Below are 26,883 nucleotides of genomic sequence, written 5' to 3'. Positions count from 1 at the left end.
GTAGTAATATATGCACTTCCGGTGTATCGAACTATCTCAATGTATGAATTATCTTTTTTTCCTTGGCTCATGTTTTATGATCATTATATATTTGCATTTGTTCAAGACATAGTACATACAACAAAAACACAATAGAAGACATAAATTAACTGTTATGCGATATAGTCCAGCGTAGTCACATAAGTAAATCGGCTCCCTTTACCTATGTCCCGCCCCTTTTTGAAATTGGTATCTAGAGGTCCAAACAGGCCTGCTTACAACGCCGATGGATAGTAATTTTTATCTATTAAAAACAGAAGCAGACGAACAAGTATTTTCTGATGACACAAAAGTTACTTACTTTACACCATTACCACCATTGAAAAGTTTGAGCTTCTTATTTTACTTCAAAATGAAAGTATTTAAGTTGATTTTAATATTAACTGCATCATGGGAAAAAAATCCACAGTAGGCCTACTCTGCCCAAAGGAATGAGGACAGACACCAATTGCGCCGACTTTAAAAGTAAAGCAAATTATCTTATTTGTGTTTTTTTTGTTCATTAGACATAGATCTATACATGTATGTTTTATATACATTTCATCAATTCAATGGTAGATGATGTAAGTCTATCCTTGATATGTATCACTTAAAAAATCCTTGATTAAATTTGCATCTGCTCACGATTAAACTTCAATTATTGTCCGATTGATATTGTTTATATATGCTTTATAAACAGTAATAATTAGTTTATATTCATTTCTATTATGATAACAGGTTCACGTTTTTTTTTTTTTTTTTTTTTTTTTTTTTTTTTGTTGTTTTTTTTTTTTTATTAAAGATTTTTTTATTATAGCTGTCTTAATTAGTTATAGTAATAGATTCTATATAATTTTAGTCTGCAATTGCCCTGGCCTTGCTAAGATGAGGCTATTATAAGTATATTGGTTACACCATAGTTTACGAGTTCTACGGGTTATACATGAAGAACGAATAAACTATGTGTGTAACCTACTTGTATCATAGATGTGACATGTTTCTTTCATCGAGAACAATGTTCGTTTTCAAACAATTTTGAACATTAGCCAGGCGTGGGAACTGCTACACACTGCAACTATCAATCATGGATAGAGAGGTGTGAGGGCACGTCTTCTTTAATTTGATCGGTTATTTGGTTTAGATTTCTTTCAATCGTCATACAGATTTATAAACAAAACAGATATAGTTACCCACGTGTACTCCTCACAGCACGTCAATCATTTAGCAGAAACGAAGACTGGATTTTGAATACCAGCGTGTAGTTTAGGAAAAGACAATACTGTAATCATGAATTTTATGAAGCAATTTAATGGTAAATTAAATGTTAATTCTCACAATGAGTTAGATTGTTGATTTCATATTTTAAAGCGGGTTATCTTCATTATTTCCAGCCGTCGTCCCAATATTGCCGCGTGCGTTAGTTGACTGGAACCTATTACCCACACAATGTGTATCTTTATCATCTATTATTGTAGAGCACGATATGCATATCATGGTCCAAGGACACCACCCTGAGAAACCCTATATGTATGGCATTTTATAATTTTATCAGAGCAAAAGTACATTTAAAGGCCCACTACCTTTCCGGAGCAAAATATAAAGGTTTTTAAAAGAACATTAATATAACATAAGAATGCATATATCGATGGCTAAAATGAGGTTACAACATGAAAGTTTATGCAAGATTCCTGCGTAATATACCTGAAAACAGTTGGGTTTCATTTCGCTGTTTTGCCATCTGGCGCAGTGATAATTAACTACCGCGCGGTATTTTAGGACGACGGCGGGAAACAAAAGACGACCCGCTTTATGAAAATTAACATTTTATTTATCTAAATAAATGTTCAGAAGGTGATGATAAGTGTAGCATTACCGGTAAGTTGATAATTTTGCGACTTTATAAAATTATCAATCTCGTTTTACATTTCTTTTAAAATTAAAAGCCGTTTCGGAAAGGTAGTGGGCCTTAAAGATGCTCCACCACCGACAGAGCATAAACCATTCCCATTTATCATTTGAACAATAACTGATGTTTAATCGTGTATATGTGTCTAATTAACACTTAAATACATATAAAATAATTTATTTTGCATTTGATGCTTACGTACACAATCGGAACTTAATTCTATATAGGGCATAGCTCCATATATTTTTTTCGGGATGCAATTAGCTATTTTCAATATATTTTTAAAACAAAATAAGACAGCTCAAATTTTTAATGGTGGTAATTATGTAAAGTAAGTAGCTTTTTGTAACTAGAGAAAAATACTAATTACATGTAGTTTGTTCCTGTTTTTATAGAGGAAAATACCATTCGTCGGCTGTGCAGCATTTTCAATAATAGTCCATTGTTTGATGATGTAAATGAAACTTAGCTAGTCCAAAAATAATCAAAATATCGACCTCCACATGAACCCTGCAATACCCAATAAGAACAAAGCGAAATCCAGATTATTTTCAATAAGATAATATTGAAAGCAAAAATTAAATACACCAGTACATTTAACACAACTTTTGAAGTAATACATGTATAAGTAAATGATCGAGTATTGAGGTCAATATGATATTGAATTACATATATATTGACCGATGACGATGTCATTATTTTGTATTCTACAAGTTTTGGTATATCATGTATTAGATATGGAGTCTTTTAATGTCAATATAATATTTCGATATGCATATTCAAATTATTAAAAGAAGAACGATGGCTTTAGAGCATCCCCCTGTAGAACTAAACGTTTAGGCATTACAATTTCACAACAATAATATATTTATATATACAGAAAGCAATTAGGTTTCAACATTTCCGTTTGATTGAGTGCAATTGTCTATTAGAACAAATGTTACCTATGATCAATAATATGTCAACTTATTAAAAAAAAAAGTAAAATAATTATTTGACGAAGATTTTCTACAGTATTTAATGCAATAATACTGATCGAAGTTTAGAATGCCTATTCAAATAATATGCACTGCAAATTTTAAATCATTGATTATAAATCGCAAGACCACTTTTAACAAGTAATCACAATGAAAATTGATATGAAATAATTGCAGAATACATTTGACATAGGCAGGCAAAGGTCAAACATTGTTATTTAGTTTGAACGCTAATTATTTCGTTCCCACACAATATAATTTCGTTCGAACGCAATATTTTTTTCATGTCCGTACCCAGCCACTGTACGGCTCTTGTTTATAGCGTTTTGAGATTTTCGGATTAATTTTGATATTTAGAGTCATATGGCTCTCCTGTACTTACTTACATTGTATGTTTGACAGATTTTTTGCAATTTCTCTTCCGTGCATCTTGCGGTATTTTTTTTATCTACAGTGACATGTTCTCCTTGGACTCTGGTGATGCATATACGATTTTGGAACGCCCAGACCCAAGATGGTCGACAGACAGCCATCTTGGATTTTGATAGTTAAAGTTTTTATATTTTTTGATTCTCAAAAAGAACTGGAGGGATCTCTCTCTGGAATATGCTATTGTTATTGCTGACAATCATTAATTCATCCACCCCAGAATTTTTATAATGGACTGGTCTGTCTTTGATTTAGAAGAGTCCAAATGTGTCTTCAGGGGTGACAGAGTTAATGCCGATTGTGACTTATTTTGCACATCCATTTTTTCTTACTTTAATTAGTATCTGTAATATATGCCATATTTTGTCTGTGATAAAACAATTGTATATTTTGAATTATACAAAACAAATATTACATGACAAACACTACTGATTGTTTGAAATTAAATTTATTAATTTCTTAAAAACGCATACATGTAAAATCAACCTTAAAATTGATACAAAAAATATATTGCAACAAAACTAAAAATGATTTCTATATGACCATCTCTGTATTAGTTTTCATATACAACATGTAACCGAACATTTTTTTATGTGCAATATTGAATTTTGCTTATTTCATTGTCAAATAGAATTCCCAAAATAAGTCACATGCAAAAATATTTCATACATTATATAATGTATCATTCTAATTGAAAACCATGAAATAAAACTGCTGTGAAAAAGTGGAAATGTCAAATAAAGTTGTCGGGAAAATAAGTTTGTCTACAATAAAATACATTTGTAAAATGTACAAAATTTTCTTATGAAATTTTGAGATTCTGATTTTTATTCAATGTCCAGTGATGAACCAAAAAAAAGGAAAAAACGTTTTTGATAATATTTTCAGCAATAGTGAAATCAATTCCTGAAATAATATTGTTTTAAATAAATTAGTTCTTCAACAGTATTAAATATATTATTTTTCAAATCTGAAACTTTCATGTAAACAAACAAGAGGCCTAAAGGACCTGCATCGTTCACATGGTTTATTTAGTAAATATCCAAAAACCTCAGGCTTACAATTGTAATATTTCCATAGCATATCTATTCCACCAGCCCTCACCAATTGCACAATTTTGAATTCCCACCCCATAAGGATGCTAACAATGCAATAAGAATGATACCCCAAGCTTAGATAGAAAGAAGTCATTTATATGGAAATATTAAATTTATCCCTTTTGGCTACACCCTTCAGGCCCTGGGATCCTTTGTACAATTTTGAGTCCAAAAACCATAAGGATGCACCAGTTAATATCTGACCAACTGTTGAAGGACAGATGGGATGGACGACAGACGCCATGGTATGGCATAAGCTGACGTTTGTCCTTCAGATTTATAAATGAATAAGATGTAACAACAATTCTCTTCATCAAATTCACAACCCATCTGTAAACAACCAAATATGTATGAAAATTTGGAGACTTTGTTCTCATTAATTAACTTAAACATTTTGATACATACTGTACAGAAATAACTAATCAGATATGCACATTGAATGTTAAATCTTAATTGAACCACACACTTTAAAAGTGAAAGTTTTACACATAAATATCTAAATACAAATTACAGTTAAACCACAAACATAACATCGGCAGCCGATGACACACTTTTACCAATAAATACGCACAGTCACACAAGGTCACATATCAAAGGTCATTCACAAAACAAATCAGATTCTCTACTCCTCGACATAATCTTAACAACAGGCCTAGAGGGCCTGTATCCCTCACCTGGTTAAATGTTGTAAATATCACAAAAGTTTATATTTCAGATATAACATACATATCATAAGACAATCACAATGCATTTTGTATGCATTTAACAAACATAAAGCTTTCTCATTCATCACAGATTTTAAAATATGAATCAATGAATGCATATCGGTAAGAGATGCATATAAGTGTTATTTAATGCTTAGTTTTGGAGATGTCATTTATAGAGAATTTATGCCACGATCCACAGACCCCGGTGGGTCAGCCCAAACATTAGTACAATTTTTAATCCCCACTCCATAAGGATGGTACCAATACAATTTGGGTGCTATCTAATGCTTGGTTTTGGAGAAGTCTTTATATAGAAATCGCTAAATTGACCACTTCACTTGTAGAAGGACCCCAGTGAGCAAGTCCTACCATTTGTACGATTTTAATTTTCCATCAATACTACCAATGCAATTTAAGTGCTATCTAATGCTTAGATACAGAGATAAAGTCATTCATATAGACAAGAGGTCCAAAGGGCCTTAACTGTCACCTGACTATTAGTACAAGTAGAATTACAAAGTAATAACAAAAAATGTTTGGACAAAATACAATTATTGAAAGGTTGTTGGGATTTTAGTCAATTTGGCCCCTGTGACTTTGAATGAAAGTCAAGGTCATTAATTTGAACAAACTTGCTATCACTTTATCCCAGCTTGCTATAGGCCAAATATCAGGGTTCTGCGCTCTTATTCAGTCATTTAAAGACTTAAACCTTTTAGATCCCTGTGACCTTAAATGAAGGTCAACATTATTCATTTGAACAAACCTTAATAGCCCAGCATACAACAGGTCAAATATCAGTACTCTGGGCCTTTTGGTTTTTGAGAAGTTGGTTTGAATGAAAAATTTATATACCGGGTATGGAGGACGACTAAGGACAAAGCACAATCACTATAGGTCATCCTCACCCTTCAGGTCAGATGACCTAATAAAACAAAATACAGAATTGTATAGCAGGAATGTTTATTACAATATTAATTAGTTTGGTTCAGAACAATTAGGCCCAAAAAAAAAAAAAAAGTTTGTTTAGGGTTACATTGGCAAAAAAAATAGGGTCTGTAGGTCGGGATGCTTTTTTTTAGTGTCTTTCACTCAAAAGTTATGGCCGGAACTTGAGTCTGAGATCGAAAGGGCGACTTTTAATATATTTTTTTCGTAGAAAAGTGGGGAAAAAGTTAGGGTCAGAGGTCGGTCATGTAACTCTAAACAGACATTTTTATTTTTTGGCCTTATCTTAGTCAATACAAATATCACAGAACAAGTGAAGAGTTATGTTCCCTTATCATAATAGTTGATACCAAGAGGCAATACAAATAAGACTTCAAAAATCATCAAATGAAAAAAATAATTAAATACAGTATTACAACATTCAGGCCGGATGACACCATGTCACAAAATCACAAGAAATTGAACTGGACACTACATACTATATAAATCACAATCGGGTAGTGAATACTCTGGTTTGTTGATTTACACAACACTTCACATGACATTTCATGCCATAAACATTGTACTTTCACATATTGTACTCCAACAGTAAAATTTTCAGTGTGATGTAAAGAGCTATAGTCTGTTCCATAAAAGTTAATCTCTGACTTTCTCAAGTGGTGGAAAGTGAAGGTTGAGCTATAGTCAGTTCCATAAAAGTTAATCTCTGACTTTCTCAAGTGGTGTAAAGTGAAGGTTGAGTTATAGTAAGTTCCATAAAAGTTAATCTCCATGAACTTAGCTTTGAAATGGAATTAACGAAATTTAGTAGCGATGTATAAAAGTTAGTTACAGTCATTAAATGAAGAATTGTATCAAAAGCAGAATATTTGAGGCACTATGTTTGGACGGGATTATTGAAGAACTATACCAATGGCTTGTAAATGAAATATTTCCTCTTTAAAAACGGGCAACAGGCCAGAGTGTCCCATTAGCTAATGAAAACTGGAGTTGGAATATACCCATATGGAAACTGGATACACATAGACTGAAATAAAAACAAAATACATCAACATACATCAGCAAAACTAGAAACATATATACATATAATTAACATATGTTTCTTGCAAAACCAATAATTGTCAAAACTTTTTGATTTTGATGAAGATCACCCAAAGGACAAAGAAAAATGGTCTTGATATCTCAATCAAGTGGTCTTTATACACAGACTAAATTGTGTTAAAAATGGACATTTCGGACCTGGTAACCATGGCGACCATTTTTTCTCTCATAAAATAAAGCCTTTCTGCACATCTACACAAAGTCCACAAACATTATTGTTGAAATTAACCCAGTAGTTAAAAGGAGTTACTTCACAATTTTTTTTCTATGACAAGAGGCCTAGAGGACCTGTATCAGTCTTCTGGCAAACTGAACAATGATATATAGAAATATTGGGTATACATATGTAGGTTAAATTATGATTTCCTCAGACCAAATATGAACCAAATCCTTTCAAGAATTTGCCCCTGAAACTCTAGGCCCTGGGGACCCAGACTATTGGTTTATCTAAATCCTTTCCAGAATTTGCCAAAAAAAAAAAAAAATGTACTGGTATATTCGAATTGATTGATATACTTACTTGCTATCATCGTAACATATTAAAGAGGTTAGAGGACCAGAGCCGCTGACTGTGGTATCTGCTACACACTCTGAAGTAAACAAATATTTGATTATTTGTAGATAGGAATTAAACGAAACGTGAAATTGACCATTCAGAAAGAAAATTTAAAGATGCTCCATATTAAAGATGCTCCACTGCCGATGAATGGTATTTTTTCTCTATCAAAAACAGGAGAAGACAAATTATTATATTTCTCCAATTACAAAAGTTACGTACGTAACACCATTACCACTATTAAAAAGTCTAAGCTTCTTATTTCGATTTAAGATAAAAATATCAAAAATAATTACGTAATTGTGTCCTGAAAAAAATTCCATGGCACTATGCCCTATATGGAATTTAGCACTGTGTATATGCACCTAAAGCTAAATAAATGATGCATTTTTTAATTAATTGGAGACATATAAAAGACAATTTTACATCAGTTATTGTTCAAATGATGGATATTGTTTATGCTATGTTAGCGGTGATTTTAAAAATGAAATCAGCCCAAATAAAATTTAATTGACGAGTTTAAATAATGTATAAGAAATGTACCTCGGGTATCTCTATCCCATATTCGTACTGAACAATCCCTGGAGGCAGTGGCTATCAGATTACGTCCGTTAAATGGCAAGAATATACAGGACTCGATGGCCTCTCTGTGACCTTTGAACTCGTGAACTATAGCCTTCATTCTCAGGTCATAGAGCTACAACAAAAAATAAATAAATGACATCATTTCACTGTGGCATTCTGCTGTTGTCTCATACTTAACATGTTAAATAAAATTATTAGCATTCAAAACGTCCGAATTTTTGAGGTATAGAAAATTGACTTGCAATCCCAGTTTTTCTTCAAAATTATTTCAAAATGGCGGAGCATCATAATTGCAATAAAACATCAAGATATGAGAGAAAATGGAATTTCTTGCCGAAAAATGTTGTTGAAAGGCTATGGAGATATTTTGTTATTTTCACCCTGGTTGTATCCTCGACAGCCAATACCCTAGAAGTTGCTATCCCTGTCAGTATATCCACTTCTGAACATGTCATGAAGGCATTTCCAGAGAATAAAATGACCAAACACAGAGACATCTTCGAAGATTACAGAAGAAAGACATACAAGTTCACAGCTATTTTTCATTGAAGGTTGTTTATCCCCTGTGTGTGGAATATCCCCTCTGTATATAAGTATAACTGGAGTGCATGTGTCAATGATCAAGTATCACAACTTCCTGGTTTTGTCACTTCACATGATATGTGGGTTTAAAAAACCACAAAACTTGTTTGTATTAAGTGGGTTGGACTATAACAAGCCTGTACTTACCGTAGCCTCACAGCCACTACCACCGAACCCATTGCTGCACGTTAGACAATAGTTACCGTCCTTACTGACATCACAACACATCTGGATGTACTGTTTTTTAGGAAATGTATGAGTTACCAGCAGGTTCCTAGTCTCATAAATCCTGTCAGCAACCGGAAATGAAAGTGTAAATTGTGATTCATTATCCATCTATTCCGTTCAAAATTATATATCTATATACAGGTAAGAAGATAATGTAAGTTGACAATTTTTTGTCTTGTTTCAATCTGAATTTATTTAATAACTGCAAACTCCTTAATCAATTATTGTTGATGTTGTAATGTTCTGCGACATTTATATGAAAACGCACCTGGTAAGTTTAGAGGTTGTACTTTAAACAGTGACTGAAAACAACCAAACCAAATTATTGGTGAAAATCCAATATTAGGATCTACAAGGCCTTACCTCACATGCTTATCTTCACCTGTCTGTACTAAACTATTGTCTCCTGGTGTAAATTTTACATCTGTCACCTGGAAAAATAATGACAACTTTACATTGGTCAAATGGAATATTAATCAAAACTTTACTGGCGTCACCTGGAGAAATAATGAAAACTTTACATATATCACCTAGAAAAATAATGAAAACTTTACATCTGTCACCTGGAAAAATAAGCAAAACTTTACATGAGTCATCAGGAAAAAAATTATGAAAACTTTACATATGTCATCTAGAAAAATAATGAAAACTTAACATCTGTCACCTGGAAAAATAAGCAAAACTTTATATATTTTCTAACATACCAGATTACAATGATACCAGATTACAATGAATGTTTCTAACATACCAGATTACGATGAATGTTTCTAACATACCAGATTACAATGAATGTTTCTAACATACCAGATTACGATGAATGTTTCTAGCATACCAGATTACGATGAATGTTTCTAACATACCAGATTACGATGAATGTTTCTAGCATACCAGATTAGGATGTCAATGTTTTCTAACATACCAGATTACGATGAATGTTGTTTTCTAATAGACACTCGCCCTTCTCCACATCCCAGAGCCGTACAGTGTTGTCTCTTGATCCTGTACACAGTAACCGATTGTCTACAATAGAACACAACATGACCTTACTCATTTTTACTATTGAAAAATAATGCTGCATACAACAGACATTTTTTAATTTGGATTCACCTAAAAAGACCTGTTAGTCGGGTCAAAATGTGTTTTTCAAGATCGGGGTTATAACGGCCATCTTGGATTTTGGATTAATCCAAAAAATAACACCACTTGGTTCAGACCATGTCAGGGTCATTTCAGGCAAGTTTCAGCTAAATCACAACCAGCATAACTTGAAGAAGTGTTAAAATGTGTTTTCATTATACTGTGATAGAATAATAATGACCCCTTTATAATTTTGGACAGATCTATCAAGAGTAAATTTATTACCGTCGTTGATGTCTACAGCTGTGACCACAAGGTCGTGTCCCGTGTATATCTGAACTTGTGAGGGTTTGCCACGCTGCCACATTCGTACGGACTTATCTCGGGAGGCACTGAATATACCATTACAATACTGGCCATAACAAACCTAGAATATCAAAATATAGAAACATAGAAAATGAATTGTAAGAACGATACTAAAGATAATCATTTTCACTATTATTTTGAAGCAATTGGCGAGATTCAATTAAAGAATAGTATGTTTTCATGTGTTTGAGAAACAATATCGGTATTCTGACTTTTTGTATTACAGAGTTACCTCCCTTGTATAAAGGTATCTATCGTTATGTCATTGTTTTGTAAGCGAAATTTATGTTGTACTCTCTGAAAAGTGTGACGCTACGCTCACAAACACATGATGTCACAATCAATACCGTCTTGTAAGGGCAGATAACTCTGTAATATCAAATACAGAAAACACTTATAAATGTATACTTCTTAGAAATACAATTTTACTAAGCAAACATTATGTACAAACTTTTGTAATCTCTCTGTCATGCCCAGTCCACTTCTCTTCCAAACGATGGTTTTGATAATCATACAATGCAACACTCTGAATTTCAGAAAGAAAAGTTCACATTTAACGTGTAAGATAGGAAATATTCTAAAACAGAAATCTATACCAAAGTCCGATTTTTAGCACTACTACATAAGCTCTTCTTTTGAGTACACATACAAATTTTACGAACATATAATAACCAAATCTAATACATTTGTAATTTTAATTGTAATATATGCTTAACCTTTCATGAATAATGGGTTGGGGTTAACGTGTGTTTTGTTATTTGTTTGTCAAAAGTAATAATCCAATGGAAAGCATGCAAACAGAAATCTGCAGAGGTTTTTTACAATACTTTTGGAATGGGGTCCTTGGCTTTGACTTAGGAAAAATGCAAGACAAACATAAAATTTGGGGAAAAAATTAATGGAAAATTTCGTCAGTAGAGCCCTAATTAGAGGAGGCATCCCCTGAGATCAAATATGGATAGCATCGCATTTGACCTGAAAGTTACTGATCGTCGAAAAATAATGACCATCAAAAACGAAACATGGTGGGATATGTTTTTATACAAATAATTTTATTCCATGAAGGGGTAGAATCAGGGGAGACAATCCTATAATGACCCCTTAGTTTGACAATAATCATTGAGCAGCAGCTTTAAACACCCACCTGATCCTTACTGCCAGATAAACAAAGTCCTGACTGTATAGATGCCAAACTGACCACAGCATCCGAGTGTATCGGGTCGTATGTCTTTATCATCTCCGGCCCCTGGTCAGTGATGCGGTCCCCTCCCTGTCTAAGTTGAGTACCATCACTGTATCAAACACAAGATCCTTGATAAAATTATTCAAATTAGAATACCGACAACATCAATGACAAGTCAGGAAGGGCCCTGATATAGAACTGACCCCATCACGGTATCAGATTCTATCGCAAGCAACCTATGACCTTGACCTTTATATCTTTAAGTCAAATCTGTGAAAAGTGTGCAAAAGCTGTGAATATCTTTCATTATGTTATCAAAATGTTTGTCAGTAGCTATAAAACTTTGATTTTTTTCTTATTGCTGAAATTCAAAATTGCCACTGAATCAACTTGTCCCAAAAAGTTACATAGCACATCTAAATGGCATTTTCGGGAATTATCCTACCAATACTGTCCAACAGACTACATATGATATATATGGGACACTAGCTTTTTGGATCATGAATCCATCATTTTTTTTAAATAATTGAAAAAGTGTTAAGTCAAAGAAATAAAGTTCTTGTGAAATATTAAGTACATCCCTGATTCAATTGCAACAGAAGTTTTCTAATTTTGAAGTCATAGTTGGCATCCGAATCATGCATAAATTACTGGTAAGTGAATTTTGTCACTTTTTGCCAATTTCTTGATAGTTTTGTCTAAGAAACAATAGAGTACAATCTTAAACAAACTTTTCAGGATGTACTAGCACTTTAGACATGTCTTTAGGAGAAATATAGATTTTGTTCAAGGATCCAATCTAAGGTTTTTAGATGAAAAACATTTCCGTGATTATGTTCAGGATGGCAACTATAGCAACTGAAGCTACAATGATATACGACACCATACCTGCTATGGAGGAATCCTCTGTATTGTATCAAGGATGTACAAGATATTTGAAATTCAGCAAAATTGTTAAGCAACAGGTTTGAAAATTTGATAGATTAATAGAAACAATAGTCCCGCACAAACATTGTCAGGTAACACGTGGAACACGTCTGAACTAGTCCCATTCTCATTTAATTCAGTCAAGTTTCTGTCTAAATATAAAATAATTTCCTCTATGCCTAGATATCAGATTGTTTGTTGCTGCATGAAAAATACACAATATATACATATATTATTGTAAATAAACAATAAACAGTATAGACATATTTATTGTTATATCAAAATAAACAATATCCCAAACCCTGTACAGTTCATTAGAGTTTGTTATAGAAGTGATAAGGAATGTTATGGGAAAACAATGTTCAGAAAAAAATAATTTAAGATGAATTAAATCAATTATAATGGTAATTTTCATATAAAAATAATAACATTTTATAAATATGATAACATTTTAAACCAAAACGAACATGAAAATAACAGCTGCAATTTGAAAATCATTCAAACACCAAACATTTAACGTAAAAAACAAACACAACATTGTTTAATTATATATATTTTGGGGCACTTACCCTTTATAGCGACCCCATAAATCGCGTACCACACCCGTAACAAACTCCATAATGACTTAATCACCATGAAGACCTTGTAAGAAACAAAGAAAACTTCAGTAAAAGTTAAAAAACATATATACTTTGTCTTTGCCCGATTATCGCTTTTGATTAGGAGTTGATATAGGCCTACCGTATTGGCCATAATTAGTCAAGTGCCCAGGGCGGTTAAAAATATAACAGAGGGGGGAGCATATTAGAGAACCAAATGTAAGTTGTGGATGAAAAAACTCAGCCAAATTTTAATTCTTCCTGTACTCATGGCACATTAACCTGTCCCAGTATAACATGCAAAGGACTTTTATTCTTTCAAATTGCATTATTTCATGATTCACATGTGAAAGAAAATCAAATGCATGCAAGATGAGAAACAATACTGAGAATAGAAGCCTCACATTTTGTAAAACATTGTTAAATTCATAGGATGGAGGGCGTTTATACAACTTAACTCATTTTCCAAAAGAGGAGTGGGGCACTGATAGGGGGAGCAGCGCTAATAACGAGAAATACAGTGATGAGAATGTTTATATATTTAAACCTTTCCTGGTTTTTTTTCAATAGTGTAGAGATTTCATACAAATTTTGTTTCCATTGGTCACCAATATAGTAATCAGGAATACTGCATTTTTCCGATTTTTGGACTGATCCGAAAAACAAGTACGATTGCTGAAATGCAGGCAGGTATCTTTGATTTACAATTTAAGTTGACTTTTAGCAGATTATTGGACTGCTGCCATGTAAAAATTATAACACCATTTTAAAAAAATGTTCAAAACGACTTAAAGCGTTTTCACTTCACAGAATCCTGCATTAAGGTAACTGAGTTCGTACATACCGGCATACTGTTACTGCATACTGTAGGCCTAGGCCATGGTCAACCAACAGGAGCTTTTACGTTCTGTCAATAATGTATCACTATGTACAATTAAAACTTGCTACAAACATGTATATATATATATATATATATAAATACCCCATGCACTAGGCCTATATACATATATTAATGACAGAACGTCAAGCTCTCATGCTCTTGTGGTCAACCTGACAAATACTTTTGGCACACGACAGCAGTCGAAGTTGCTACCCAATATTGGAGCTCTACCCCTAAAAACTCTAATATAAATGTGCATAATTTATGTAAGAGTGGTTTCAATCCTGCGCTCTTCCAGTTCACCAAACTGCCACTATTACCTTGGATTGTTGACTTTGGTGCAACAGTCACCCATCAGGAAATTTGAAGTTTGTTGACAGCAGGGCTGTTTTCGTTTATACGGTTGGACTGGTTGAACCTAATTATTCAGTTGTAAATTAATGGTAGATCTGATATTTTTTGTATTGTTTTTAAATAAACTAAACAAGGTTTGTAAAAGTCTATATCAACGTTTACGTGTTTTTATACTTGAAATTAAATAATTTTACAAGCAGTCGTTTCGGTTCTGCCGCATAAATGAAAACGCACCTGTCGGCGATTCTCCGGCGATTCCATCCTCCGATGGCAGGAGAGCTCTTTTTTTTTCATTCAGATTTAGCTCCCTTAGTTCACAGTGTTGATGTATATGAGAAAGACTATCAGTTATACAAGTCTCTGGTTAAATCATGGATTTATACATCCTTGTTTTTTTTACATTTATATATTCAACACTCGAATATAGAAGACTGAGGGTCGATATGGTGGAGACCTTTAAAATAATCAACAAAATCGACATTGTTACCAAAACATGTGTACTCAATGAGACACACAGGTACAAGAGGTCTAGTCCGCTAAACCTGCCTATATTATTAGGCTTTGTTACCAGTTTTTTTGCCTAACATGTATACTCCAATAATACACAGGTAGCAGACTACAAGAGGTCATAACAAAAAACTCTACAAGAAACCATTTCGTCTCAACTCAGCAAGAAATGTTTTCAGTAACAGGATAGTGGAGTCCTGGAATTCACTCCCTGTTGATGTGGTTAATGCTGAGAACCTGAACATTTTCAAAAATAGATTAAACAAGCACTGGAAAAACCTAGGACATACTATTAGGATTTTAAGCAATCACTTTAAATATTTTACCATTATTGTAAATATCACTATACATCTCTACAAGTCTTTTGTGGCTTCCCAATGATGTTGGACTGATGAGAAACTGACGAGAAAAAATATTGCAGAAAAAGAAGTGGACCCAGCACAGAACCCTGGGCACACCAAAAGTTCATATAGTTATAATTATAACGGAATGACCAGGTTTAGAATCCAGACTAATATTGATATAGTCCGCTAAACCTGCCTATATTATGAGGGTTTTGTTTGGCTGATATATAATATTAGGCAAAAATAGTCTGATAATATAGGCAGGTTTAGCGGACTAATATTGATATATCAGAGGATTTTATAAGAGATACGTAAGGCTGTACATTTGTAATTGTGCGAATGCTTGAATTGGTAACCACTCATTCAAAAACTATTCCCATAGCAATTGATCTATAGTTATTACTAGGGAATATTCTTTATCACTTAACAAACAAACAAAATAAATAGATAAATAAAAAAATTGTAAGACAAGTGAAAGTTTCTAAAAAAGATAAAAGAGGAACCGAAATTGCAACATCTGTGTTTTACAACATTTATCAAAACATACTACGCTACGCTAGCCCTATGCTACACCATGATAAGTGTAGCGTGTAGTGCGATCACCCGTGGGTCTCGGACGATGTCTAGGGACTTGAAAATATCAATAATATCGAAATGCGTAAAAATATCGCCGATACGGCTTTTTGTACTTGTATAAGCATGTGGTAAGGTAATGCCAGTATCATATTAGGTTAATATAGATACACAGTAATCAATCTACAACAATGGTATTCTTAACAGGATAGGGAATAGGTAAAACCTGTTTTGGAACCCTTTATTCACATACGAACAAATTTCCAGAAATTCTTTTGGCTCTTTTTGGCAAAATTGGCGGAGTCCATTTACAATCAGTGAAAAATAATCCCCTGGTTCTTGGTTCTGCGTTTTAAGTTATTGGCATGCATGATTTCTTTTCTTTTTAAAATTAGGTAATCTAAACAAGGAAAAAGCAAAGTCATGCTTTTTATGTGACCAATTTCTCACTCGTATTCCATGTCGTAATTTAGTCCGCTAAACCTGCCTGTATTATTATGCTTTTTAATTTTTCTTGCCTAATATATATTAGGCAAAAAAAAATAAAAATTAAAAAAAGTCTAATAATATAGGCAGGTTTAGCGGACTAGTCGTAATTAATCATTTGCTCTAATAATAATACATAATAACACGGGCATAGTAGTTTTCAGGAAATATTTTACACATATCATTACATGACTGAGCGTAGACTCTAAATAACAATCAGTAAGAATTTGTAAAAGATCAATACCTTTTTTGGTAATCGGCATTTTTACAGCACCAAATCGAACATATATATGTATTAGTAGGGTATACGTTTACCTTACTTTCAACTATATAGGGGCATCACGGTGAGATATATCGTGAGCTACCTCAATAACATCGCCTTCGATACTCCAGTGATTACTATCACTGGCGTTATATCCCGACCATCTCATAATAAAACTTTATTAGAGGAAAAAACTGATCCATATACAGGCCTGCAGAGATTCCTTTCCATAGGAAGCATAGCGTGTCCTCCCGGCTGATCTCCGTGTTGACATTTCCACACAGCCTTGCTTTCAAAGAAGGTTTTTTTTTCAGAAATGTGCTAAATTTACACTATTATTTCAATGGTCAAAACTGGACTACGTAAGCAGAACTTGACCGTCGTTTTGATATGTAAAGACTTTTGGAAGGCCAATGAACGCATTTAGACTGCTTTTCTTTGTCCGACTATTCACTTTAAAGCAGTTTAAAGTGTTAAGTTATAGAAATGAATTCGTGTAATTTTGCAGCCTTAATTGCCATAAGAAATATGCATAAATTAATTGAATTAGAAAATGGTGTCATGTTTTGCCTATTTTTGATAGGTTTAGCTGAGAAACTATATATCACAATCTTGAACAAACTTAATATTTAGGCCTACTGACCAGGGGTTGTATCCGACACGACCAAAGCACGAAGAAGCAAGTTTGTTGGTGATGCCATTTCTTTACTCCAAAGAACAATGACGGTCGAAGCATTGCATAGATACAAGATTACTATAATGATCGGGATGATCACTCCATGCACAAAATCGAAATGCGATACAACAATCATCAGCTTTGACATAGGTAGACGGGAACTTTGGTTTTGTTCGTCAATTTTTGGGGAATTATTCCAGTTCCCTGATATAATTATCAAAGGATTGCATAATAAATCAGTTCGTATCACAACAGAAGATCAGAATTCTTTCAGAAAATCCGGGTCAGGGATTAATCCGTATCTACAGGGATCTCACGTTCTGTAAAGCATTTTGAATAATAAAAACAAAGTTCAAATGTCTAAACATGAATGTTATAAATGAGAAAATGATTGCTCGGTCACTCACGGTAAGTTTCAAACGGAGAAACTGTATGCTCTTAGACTTAAGGCCGTACCCATGACTCCTGGCGGTAGGAATCATGAGTAGACCCTAACGCGCACATTTTAAATATCCCATCTTATAAATGCCAACTTCTAAATTGAGTGTCATGATATTTATTCAAAAGCATACATCAATGCCGAACTTAATAGCATTGTATAGAACACGATATTTGCCAGAATTAATTGAGATAATCATTGCATGAATCATATCTGCATGTGTTGCTATTTGATACAAATGAACAGACACTAATACCAAACACCGTGTCAATAGATAATGACTGCATTGAAAAGAACACAATGTAATCTCATTAAATAATTAAAATGATAATTACCAGAAAATAATTTATATAATGACTCTATTATATATTAGGATGTGTTATTTTATTGGTTAGGTTATAAAATAACATCAAATGCTTCATCTTTAGATACAATCTGTGGAATATTAAATCACTTTGAAGTTTTTCTCCGGGTATTTAGGCTTTTCCCACCAACAAAACTGACACGTCCTTAAATGACTCTGGCGAAAAATCACTTTGAAAGAAAATGCCAGATTTTCGGGAACTTTGCTAAAAATTCTTGGGAGTTAAGGGATTAAACTAACTGAAGAACTTGTGGTAATATAATATTTCTTACCGATCAGAGTTCACATGTTGTTGTTATATCTAAAAAGAATATGCACTTGTTTACCTACCCTTATATCCTTGTCGTTCTGATGCGATGTAGTTAATTATGTTTTTATTGTTTCTCCTCATATTAAAGTTAACCTATATAACAATTAGTGAGGCTACCATACATACAAACAAAACGGAAATGTTAAAATATCATAATAATTGCTTAACGTCATATGTCAATTCTCAAGAACATAATTAGTAAGACAAATGAAAAAACGACACGCAGCAGGATTATTTTTATTTGTTTAAACAAAATAGCAAATTGATAAAAGTTAATGTAAAAACCATATATACAGAAAAAATAGCGTTAACTTGCACTTACGCGTAACGTATGCGGTATTTAAGAGTCTCATTTCTGGATTGAACATTCAGACTAACTGTTATATATCCTAGAGCCTAACTCCTAAATAAATTTTGTTTGCAAACTTTTGTGAGAATCCGCTACGCGGATTCACACAGTTTGCAAACAAAATTTCTTTCATACCCCGATGAAATTAAAAAAATAGTGACTTCAATGCTTAAATAATTAATTTTCTCTTTGTTACAGGCTTTCTGATTGGTCTATTCATTTTTTTCATTCCACGATGAAAAAAAATCCGAGAATGGCGCGAAATTCCCGACGTTATCATGACGTCACATTTGACGTTGCGTATTGATTTGGAAAAAAATAATTCCTTGGAAAAAATTAATGGAATCGTACGTGTAAATGTATTTCATTTTATAAAGTAGCCTGGGAAATTAATTATACGTATTGAAGTCACTATTTTTTAATTTCATCGGGGTATGAAATAAATTGTGTTTGCAAATTTTGTGAGAATCAGTTTGCAAACAAAATTTATTTCTTACCCCGATGAAATTAAAAAATAGTGACTTCAATGCTTAAATGCAATTTAAAAGATATGATAATTTTTTTCTTCTTGATGAAATAAAATGCGTTTAAACTTAAGATTCCATTTTTTTCTTCAAATCAATACGCAACATCGATATCTCTATTGTGACGTCGATTTTTGTCTTCAAAGGGTTGATTTTATCAGCCAACTAGAAAAGTGGATGTAAACCACATTGAAACTTTTGTCCCCTGATAATTTTATAGCTAACTGTATAATTGTTTAAATCTAAATCAATCGGAAGGATTGACTCATTTCATTATATTCACACTTTTGCCAAAGTCATTTTCTTAAACACTTTAACTTGATAGAAACTTAGAAAGAATGCTGCGATAAAGTATATAGTTATTTATTTCATAGGGATATTGAAAGAAATTTCGTTTGCAAACTGTGTGAATCTGCAACGTAGATTCACACATATGTTTGGAATAAAGTTTGTTTCATAATCCGATGAAATTAAATAAGGAATGACATCCATGCTTATAATTAATCTTTCAAACCACTACGTTTACACGTACGATTCCATTGATTTTCCAAGGGATTAGTTTTACAAATGAATACGCCACGTCAATGTTTCTATTGTGACGTCACGACAACGGCGGATTTTTTCCATCATTCTCGGATTTGTTTTCATTGTGGTATGAAAAAAATGAATCCGCCAATCAGAAAGCCAGACTATGAAAAGAAAAAGAAAAATGAATTATAACGTTTTGAAAGAACATTTTGAAAATAAAGACACAAACTTCTGTCTGAATTTCCTTCCAACAAAAACGTAAATGAGAAAGTTTACACTTGAGTTCAACACGTACGTACAATTAACAATAATATTTAAATAAAATCCAAACGTTTGGTCAGCAATGTAATAGTGAAGATGGTCAATTAATCCAAGAGTTTGTACGAATGTGAACACACACACAGTTAGAACCACCGTTTTCGTGATATTTATTTTTTCTTTCATATCTGTAGTTAGATGTTCACGACGATTATTCATCCGTTTGATCTCTCTTAAAATCTTTATGTTCAAACACAACAACACAGATAATGGAATAACAAAATATACAATACAATACATCCATACAGAATATATTATCTTGTAGAAATAGCTTATTCCGAATTCCGTCAATATTACGATATCACAACCATTATAATATTCATAGGCGAAAAATCGAGGCAGATTGTATAATATGGAAAACACGCAGATACTGTAAATAGAAGCCATAATCTTCCGTCTGCTGTGAAGGCTCGCATATTTTAAAGCATGACATATTGCTACATATCTCTCCACCGTCACGGATATGATGACGTAGACATTGATCAGTTGTGACGTATACATATAGAAGGCAGAAATTACAGCTGCTTGTGGCCATATGGGATTTGATTTTAAATCGAATACCACACCAGGAATAAAGAAAAAGGCACCAGTGATAAGAACAATATTCGACACGACCAAAGCACGAAGAAGTAAGTTGGTTGGTGATGCCATTTCTTTACTCCAAAGAACAATGGCGATCAAAACGTTGCCTAGATACCCGATTACTACCATGATCGGGCCGATCACTCCATACACTAGATACACAGGCGAAAAGATATCAATCAGCGGTACCGTAGGTAGATGTGTATCACGGAAACTTTGGTTTTTTTCATCAAATTGTGAGCAAATATTCCAGACCTCTGATGTATCATCAATGGACAGCATGATAAAACAATTGGTTTTACATCAGAACATCATAATTTGTTCAGAGAATCCACTCCGGTGATAAATCCTTTGCAGGGTTGTTGCAGACTTTAATATATGCATCCATAATCGTCATTCAATATCTACAAACGGAGTTCAACACACGTATCCTCATATAGGTATAATTCTTCTTATACAGTGTATAATGTGTTCAACCTATGCCTTAAACATTTCCGATTCTTTAATCGAGAAGATGAATCTCGTGTACGTGTCTGTTTTAGTCCATCATCGTGCCGACAGTTGACCTGAATGTACACTTTATCTCAATTATCCTCATGTATTAACTGGTCTTAGAAGCAATGCCAGTTGCCATTTATCAAATATGTATGGCATATGTCATGAAATTATACTGTATTGGTATTACATGCAATTATATCATCTAAATGAATTCAAAAAAATTATCCTCTAAAACATTTTGTGACTTTGCACTTAAACATTCTGTGTAATACGTCACTTTAACATTCAGTTAATTATATGATGAAGTGAATCTATGTTAGCCGTTATTGATACAGGGCCATTAAAGGACATGTCAGGTCGAGATGATGGAGGAAAGTCGTAGTAGAAAAAACAAAGACCAACGCGGTCAGTACCTGCCTCACATCGGAGTTGAACCCAGAGGTGGACATCTTAACCACTTGGCCCCTGAATTATGTAAGCGAGAATATAATTGATAGGCATATTTTTCATGTTACAAAATTTTCATTCACATAAAAGAATAAATTACGTACAAAGAATGAATATTGGAAATCGTATTACATCAAGATACAAGTTAAATGAAGAATGATAGGCTAAAAACAGTATAATTTGGGGTCACTAGCATATCGACGTGGAGGATTTAATGTAATATTCCATTGGAATATTTCGTAGTATTCACTACTATAATTCCAGAATGGAGGCCCTTCCCATGATTCCTAGCGGTAGGGATCATGGATAAGGTCACAGAAGGTCATAGGTGTGAATCATCTAAAATATTTCGCCTGATAAGCGTCAAAATCTAAACTGGCTGTGACGATGGTTATAGAAAAATACATCATTGATGAACACGACAATCGCCATATTTAGCTAATTATTGCATGAATCATATATTTGTTGTTATTTTAGGATTACAAAACGATATGACATCCAACGTGTCATTTAAGAACACTCTAATCTTAATAAACTTAATAGATAATTAAATTGATAATTACCAGAAATTATTTAGATAATGTTTACATGAAACATTTATGATGTGTTATTTTATTGGTTAGGGTTTATAATGACGTCAAATACTTCATCGTTAAATACATGGCTGTGAAATGATGCCAATTTGATATAGGAGAAGTTATGAAAGGAGCAATATAATGGATACCGTATAACCGGTCATTACTACGTGCATGTTTTGAGGTATTAAAATAGTGCTAAGGCCTGTTTTAAAGCATTTCATTTGCATGGATTTTTTTAATTTGTACCAATATCGTCCAACAGTTGTCTTGAATGCGATGCCATTGACGCTTGTTTACAACAATGAGGTACTGACAGGCCTGTATCCATTCTTCCACGAGTCTTGTCATACAATGTGTCCTATTTCATCATGGATTTCAAAGTCCTCTGGCAATACTAGCTGCAGTCTAGGTTAATCGTCTATGATATTGCTTCGGAAAAGATTTCCACGTTAAATGTCCCGGCCTATTACCACAAGCTCTTCACTTGCAATTTTAGAATCAATTTTAGGAAGTGTGTGTTATCAATCTTCGCAATATATACTAAATATTGTTGTACATGTTTATTATTTGCCCATCGTAGACAATGGATTTCACTAGTCATAAATTCACTTTTTTTTTAAATTTCTGATTCGTTATGAAGTTCTAGATACTAGAACATAAAATGCAACGCTATAATTGTAATGATTTATAAACCATCGACATAAAAGGGGAAAAAACCTGATCATTCAAACGAATGTTTTCCGATGACTATAACATATAGATCTAGAGAGGTGGACGCGGTAGATCAAGAGTTATTTACCTTTATTGATGACGTCATTGTCATCGAACGATGACTCAACTCAACCTTTTTGTCAGCATCATATAACGTGTCTACCAAGATGGCTAATTTTATGATCTGTGGTCTACTGCTGATTGTTGATCTGGTGAACTCATGAAACGACGTCTCTGATTGGTTAGCGTCGTTTTTCAACTTTAACGCGTTAAAAATATAATTGCAACATTTAACGCGTTAAACATAAAAAAATGTTTAACGCGTTAAACGTAAAAAATCGCGTTAAATGTTAACGCGTTAAATTATCTCGTTTCTGACATAAACGGCCTTTCATACTAGATCTACAGCAAGTTGAACTGTCGCCGAAATGAAAAGAAAACGAACTCTTAATATTGACGTTTGAATAATAGATATATCTGAAATTTATTGTATTGAAGTTATTCATAAATTTGCACCTTTTATCTACCTCATGATTTTTTTTCCATATGTGTATAATTGCCCTTCTGCCATTTTATCAGTTTATCAGAAATATATATGTTAATTAAGAGCGAAATCTCTGCTTATATTACTGTGAATCTAACATGCATATTTAGTGAACATTTCAGAGATAAGCATATAATTCATACATATCGATTTCTGGAGTTGATTAATGGATGGGGTACAAGGGGTAGTAGTGTTTATATTAAATGTTAACATTGATTGTCATGTTTTTTAAGGTTTTGTGATTTCATTTTGTAATTTGTGGCTTTGTGATATATTATGGAATATATGATTTTGAGGAACCATAAGGCCATGCTGAGAATATTTTTCAGTTATCTCAGCACGTATATAAAGCTACGGTCAGGCTGATAGGGATAGATATAAAGCTGGCAGGTTAGCAATGTGTATTGTTGATATATTGTAAGTTTTATTATGGTCATTTACTCTATAACTTTAAAAATCACATAGGGATTGGATTTCGTTTTTATGTTAACCCTGCTTGTATGGAGCAATTCCTCTAAGAATATATTCTATGGGGCGCGTTAGCGCCCCATATTGAATATATTCTTAGAGGAATTGCTCCATACAAGCAGGGTTAACATAAAAACGAAATCCAATCCCTATATTTACACTCACACGACTTTTCATTTATATTTTATGCAATAAAATCGTCATTTGAAAGTGACGTAATTATTCAATAAAAGTCGGTCAAAAGTGGGAGGAGCTTACTTAATTGAACAGCGAATGATGACGCTTCACGTAAGGTAGAATTATTCATCCGCGACGACAAAAAGTTCAATATTTTAGTGTAAAATAAACATGACAAACAAAGTAAATTTCAGAGATAATTTTATTTAATCAGATCAGAACTTTAAATATATATTCAATTTTGCTAAAAGTTAATATATAGCGTAATAACATAAAGAATTTGTACACGGCCACATGTGTGAACTCGGTGACCGTTATTGTGCAGCGAGGCGAAGCTGACGCACGCTTACACACTTGAGTTTGCCGAAGTTGTCAAAACACCGATTTTCAAGTAGCTCAATGTGTTTGAGATGTCGTCTGACTTGACGATATTACATCCTTGGGAGCCATGTGATTATATAATCTACGCTTAGATCCATATCGCCATCGATAGATGAAACAAATTCACTTGTGTTCGATGGATACAATGTAGGCCTATTTGTGGTGACGCGGAAATGTCAACACGTGGATAATTAGCGGTGCATGTTTTATAATACACATGATTAAACACTCAAAGAACAAAGACAAGAGGATATGTTTATAACTGACCTCTATCAGAGGGTCTCACACCCGTCCACCCCAAAGGCTCGATCGTAGGACGAACATAGGCATAGAGGTAATGTTTACAATTGACACCCATCATTTTTGACAAAAACGAAAGCACGTCGCCCCAGTCGAGATATTTTTCCGTTTCTTTATACAATTGTTAATTTAAAAATTGTTTGAATCATATATAAATATATATATATGTTTACATTTTTTCCAAAATTCTATGAAAAACAACAATATACAAGTAATGTTGCGTCAAAATGTAAACAAAGCCATGTGTTTCTTTTTAAAAAAAAGTAGTCCTTGTTGCACAGAACATTTGCTTACGCAAGTTCAAAGTTCAATGTTACCATGCAGTTATGGTAAACAAAATCGGCTAGTATTAGCGTATAGTGACCAAGCCTAGCAAGTGTAAATACACACCATGTTGATACTGTTATAATAAACAGTTAGTTGAGTATTGCCAGAACAAACGAAATGGATGCCATTTAATAATAAATATGTACTACCTTTGCTATTGATGTATAAAAAATTTGAGCTTGATAAAACGTCTCTTTGGTTTAACTAGATATTTTCTTTGACTATATATTCTGTGTATCTTAAATCTCTTCCATCCTTGCTATTTTATCTGTATGGTGTATGTATGATCCATCTTGAGCACAGGAAAGTGTAAGCGTGAGTGTTTGATTTATAGAATTGCATTGTATGAAAATGATTTTGTACTTCAACAAAAAGTAAACATAAATTCTCTGGTAATTAATTTCAATATTTGTTCATATCACTTCATTTTCTTTTGTAAATTGTAATCTACTACACCCATGATAAAATTGTGTAGGCCCAATTTTATTTTGTGGGCGGGAATGTTGTGTATATGGTTATATGGGTGTAGCTAGATTACACTCTGTACGGTCTAAGGGAGATAATCATAACTCTTGCTGTAGATAGACTTGGAACAAGAAAGAGGTGTTATCGTTTATCTGGCGAAGATGTAGCGAGTTTCCCCAAGACAGTATTTACCAACCTCTCAATCACACAACAGAACCCCGGGGCACACCAAAAGTTCATATAGTTATAATTATGACGGAATGATCGGGTTTAGAATCCAGACTGATATTGATATATCATAGGATTTCATAGAGACACATTTGTAATTGTGCGAATGCTTGGTAACAACTCATTCAAAAACTTTTCCTATCGCACTTAATAGAGTAATTGATCTAGTTATTACTAGGAAATATTCTTTATCACTTAAAAAAAAAAAAAAAAAAAAAACAAAAATAAATGAATAGATAAAAAAATAGATAAGAAAATAGTAAGACAAGTGAGAGTTTCTAAAAATAATAAAAGAGGAACCGAAATTGCAAGAGCTGTGTTTTTCAACATTTATCAAAACTTACAGCTTTACGTCGTCGGAGACCCACGGGTGACCGTACTACGCTACGCTAGCCCTACACCATGATAAGTGTAGCGTGTAAGTGCGATCACCCGTGATCTCATACGATGTCTTGGGACTTGAAAATATCGAATTATATCGCAATGCGTAACAATATCGCCGATACGACTTTGTGTTCTTGTTTTAGCATGGAAAATTAACTTACGAACAAGTTTCCAGTTGTTTTTATTTTGGCTGTTTGGCAAAATTGTCTATGAGTCCATTAACAATCAGCGAAAAATAATACATATTAACACGTGTATAGTCGATAGTAGTTTTCAGTAAATATATTAGTCATTACATGACTGAGCGTAGACTCTAAATAATACAACCAGTAAGTATTTTGCAAAAGATCATAAAATTTTGGGCAATAGGCATTTTTACACCAACAAAATCGAAGTTATATATTTGTAAGTAGGGTATACATTTACCTTACTTCGACCTCGATACTTCAGTGATTACTATCACTGACGTTATATCCTGGACAACTTAAAATAAAACTATTATTAGAGGGAAAAAACTGATCTATTTTACGATGGCCTGCAGTAGAATCCATTTTGAAGAAATACAGAGAGCGAGGAAAGAGATAGAGTATAGG

General features: G+C 33.2%; 1 protein-coding gene across 2 annotated transcripts; it reads right to left on the bottom strand.

The window, feature by feature from the left end:
- Positions 1-3,759: 3,759 nt before the first annotated feature.
- Positions 3,760-14,685, bottom strand: LOC138321860 (WD repeat-containing protein 31-like). 2 transcript variants are annotated; one of them, XM_069265859.1, is made up of 11 exons: positions 14,487-14,617; positions 13,257-13,329; positions 11,722-11,869; positions 11,029-11,103; positions 10,497-10,638; positions 10,054-10,154; positions 9,498-9,565; positions 9,054-9,195; positions 8,283-8,436; positions 7,704-7,773; positions 3,760-7,109 (listed from the first exon to the last, which is right to left on the bottom strand). In XM_069265859.1, exons 2-11 carry the CDS (start codon positions 13,304-13,306, stop codon positions 7,022-7,024), a joined length of 1,038 nt encoding a protein of 345 aa, XP_069121960.1. In that variant the 5' UTR covers positions 13,307-13,329; positions 14,487-14,617; the 3' UTR covers positions 3,760-7,021. The 2 variants fall into 2 exon arrangements, with proteins under 2 accessions (XP_069121960.1, XP_069121961.1); XM_069265860.1 differs by lacking the exon at positions 13,257-13,329 and having other exon boundaries at positions 14,487-14,685.
- Between the last annotated feature and the right edge of the window lie 12,198 nt (positions 14,686-26,883).

Source organism: Argopecten irradians, chromosome 4, assembly GCF_041381155.1.
Source record: "Argopecten irradians isolate NY chromosome 4, Ai_NY, whole genome shotgun sequence".
NCBI lineage: Eukaryota > Metazoa > Mollusca > Bivalvia > Pectinida > Pectinidae > Argopecten > Argopecten irradians.
Note: the sequence above shows the minus strand (reverse complement) of the source record. Positions and strands in the feature narration are given on the sequence as shown.

What these genes read in the sequence shown, in the direction of transcription:
- LOC138321860 (XM_069265859.1), bottom strand. Translation starts at nt 13,306, where the DNA reads ATGGAGTTTGTTACGGGTGTGGTACGCGATTTATGGGGTCGCTATAAA. An exon ending in GTAGTGGCTGTGAGGCTACG is followed by an intron (nt 8,437 to 9,053) that starts GTAAGTACAGGC and finishes TTTTTGTTGTAG; the next exon opens with CTCTATGACCTGAGAATGAA. An exon ending in ATGGGATAGAGATACCCGAG is followed by an intron (nt 7,774 to 8,282) that starts GTACATTTCTTA and finishes TGTTTACTTCAG; the next exon opens with AGTGTGTAGCAGATACCACA.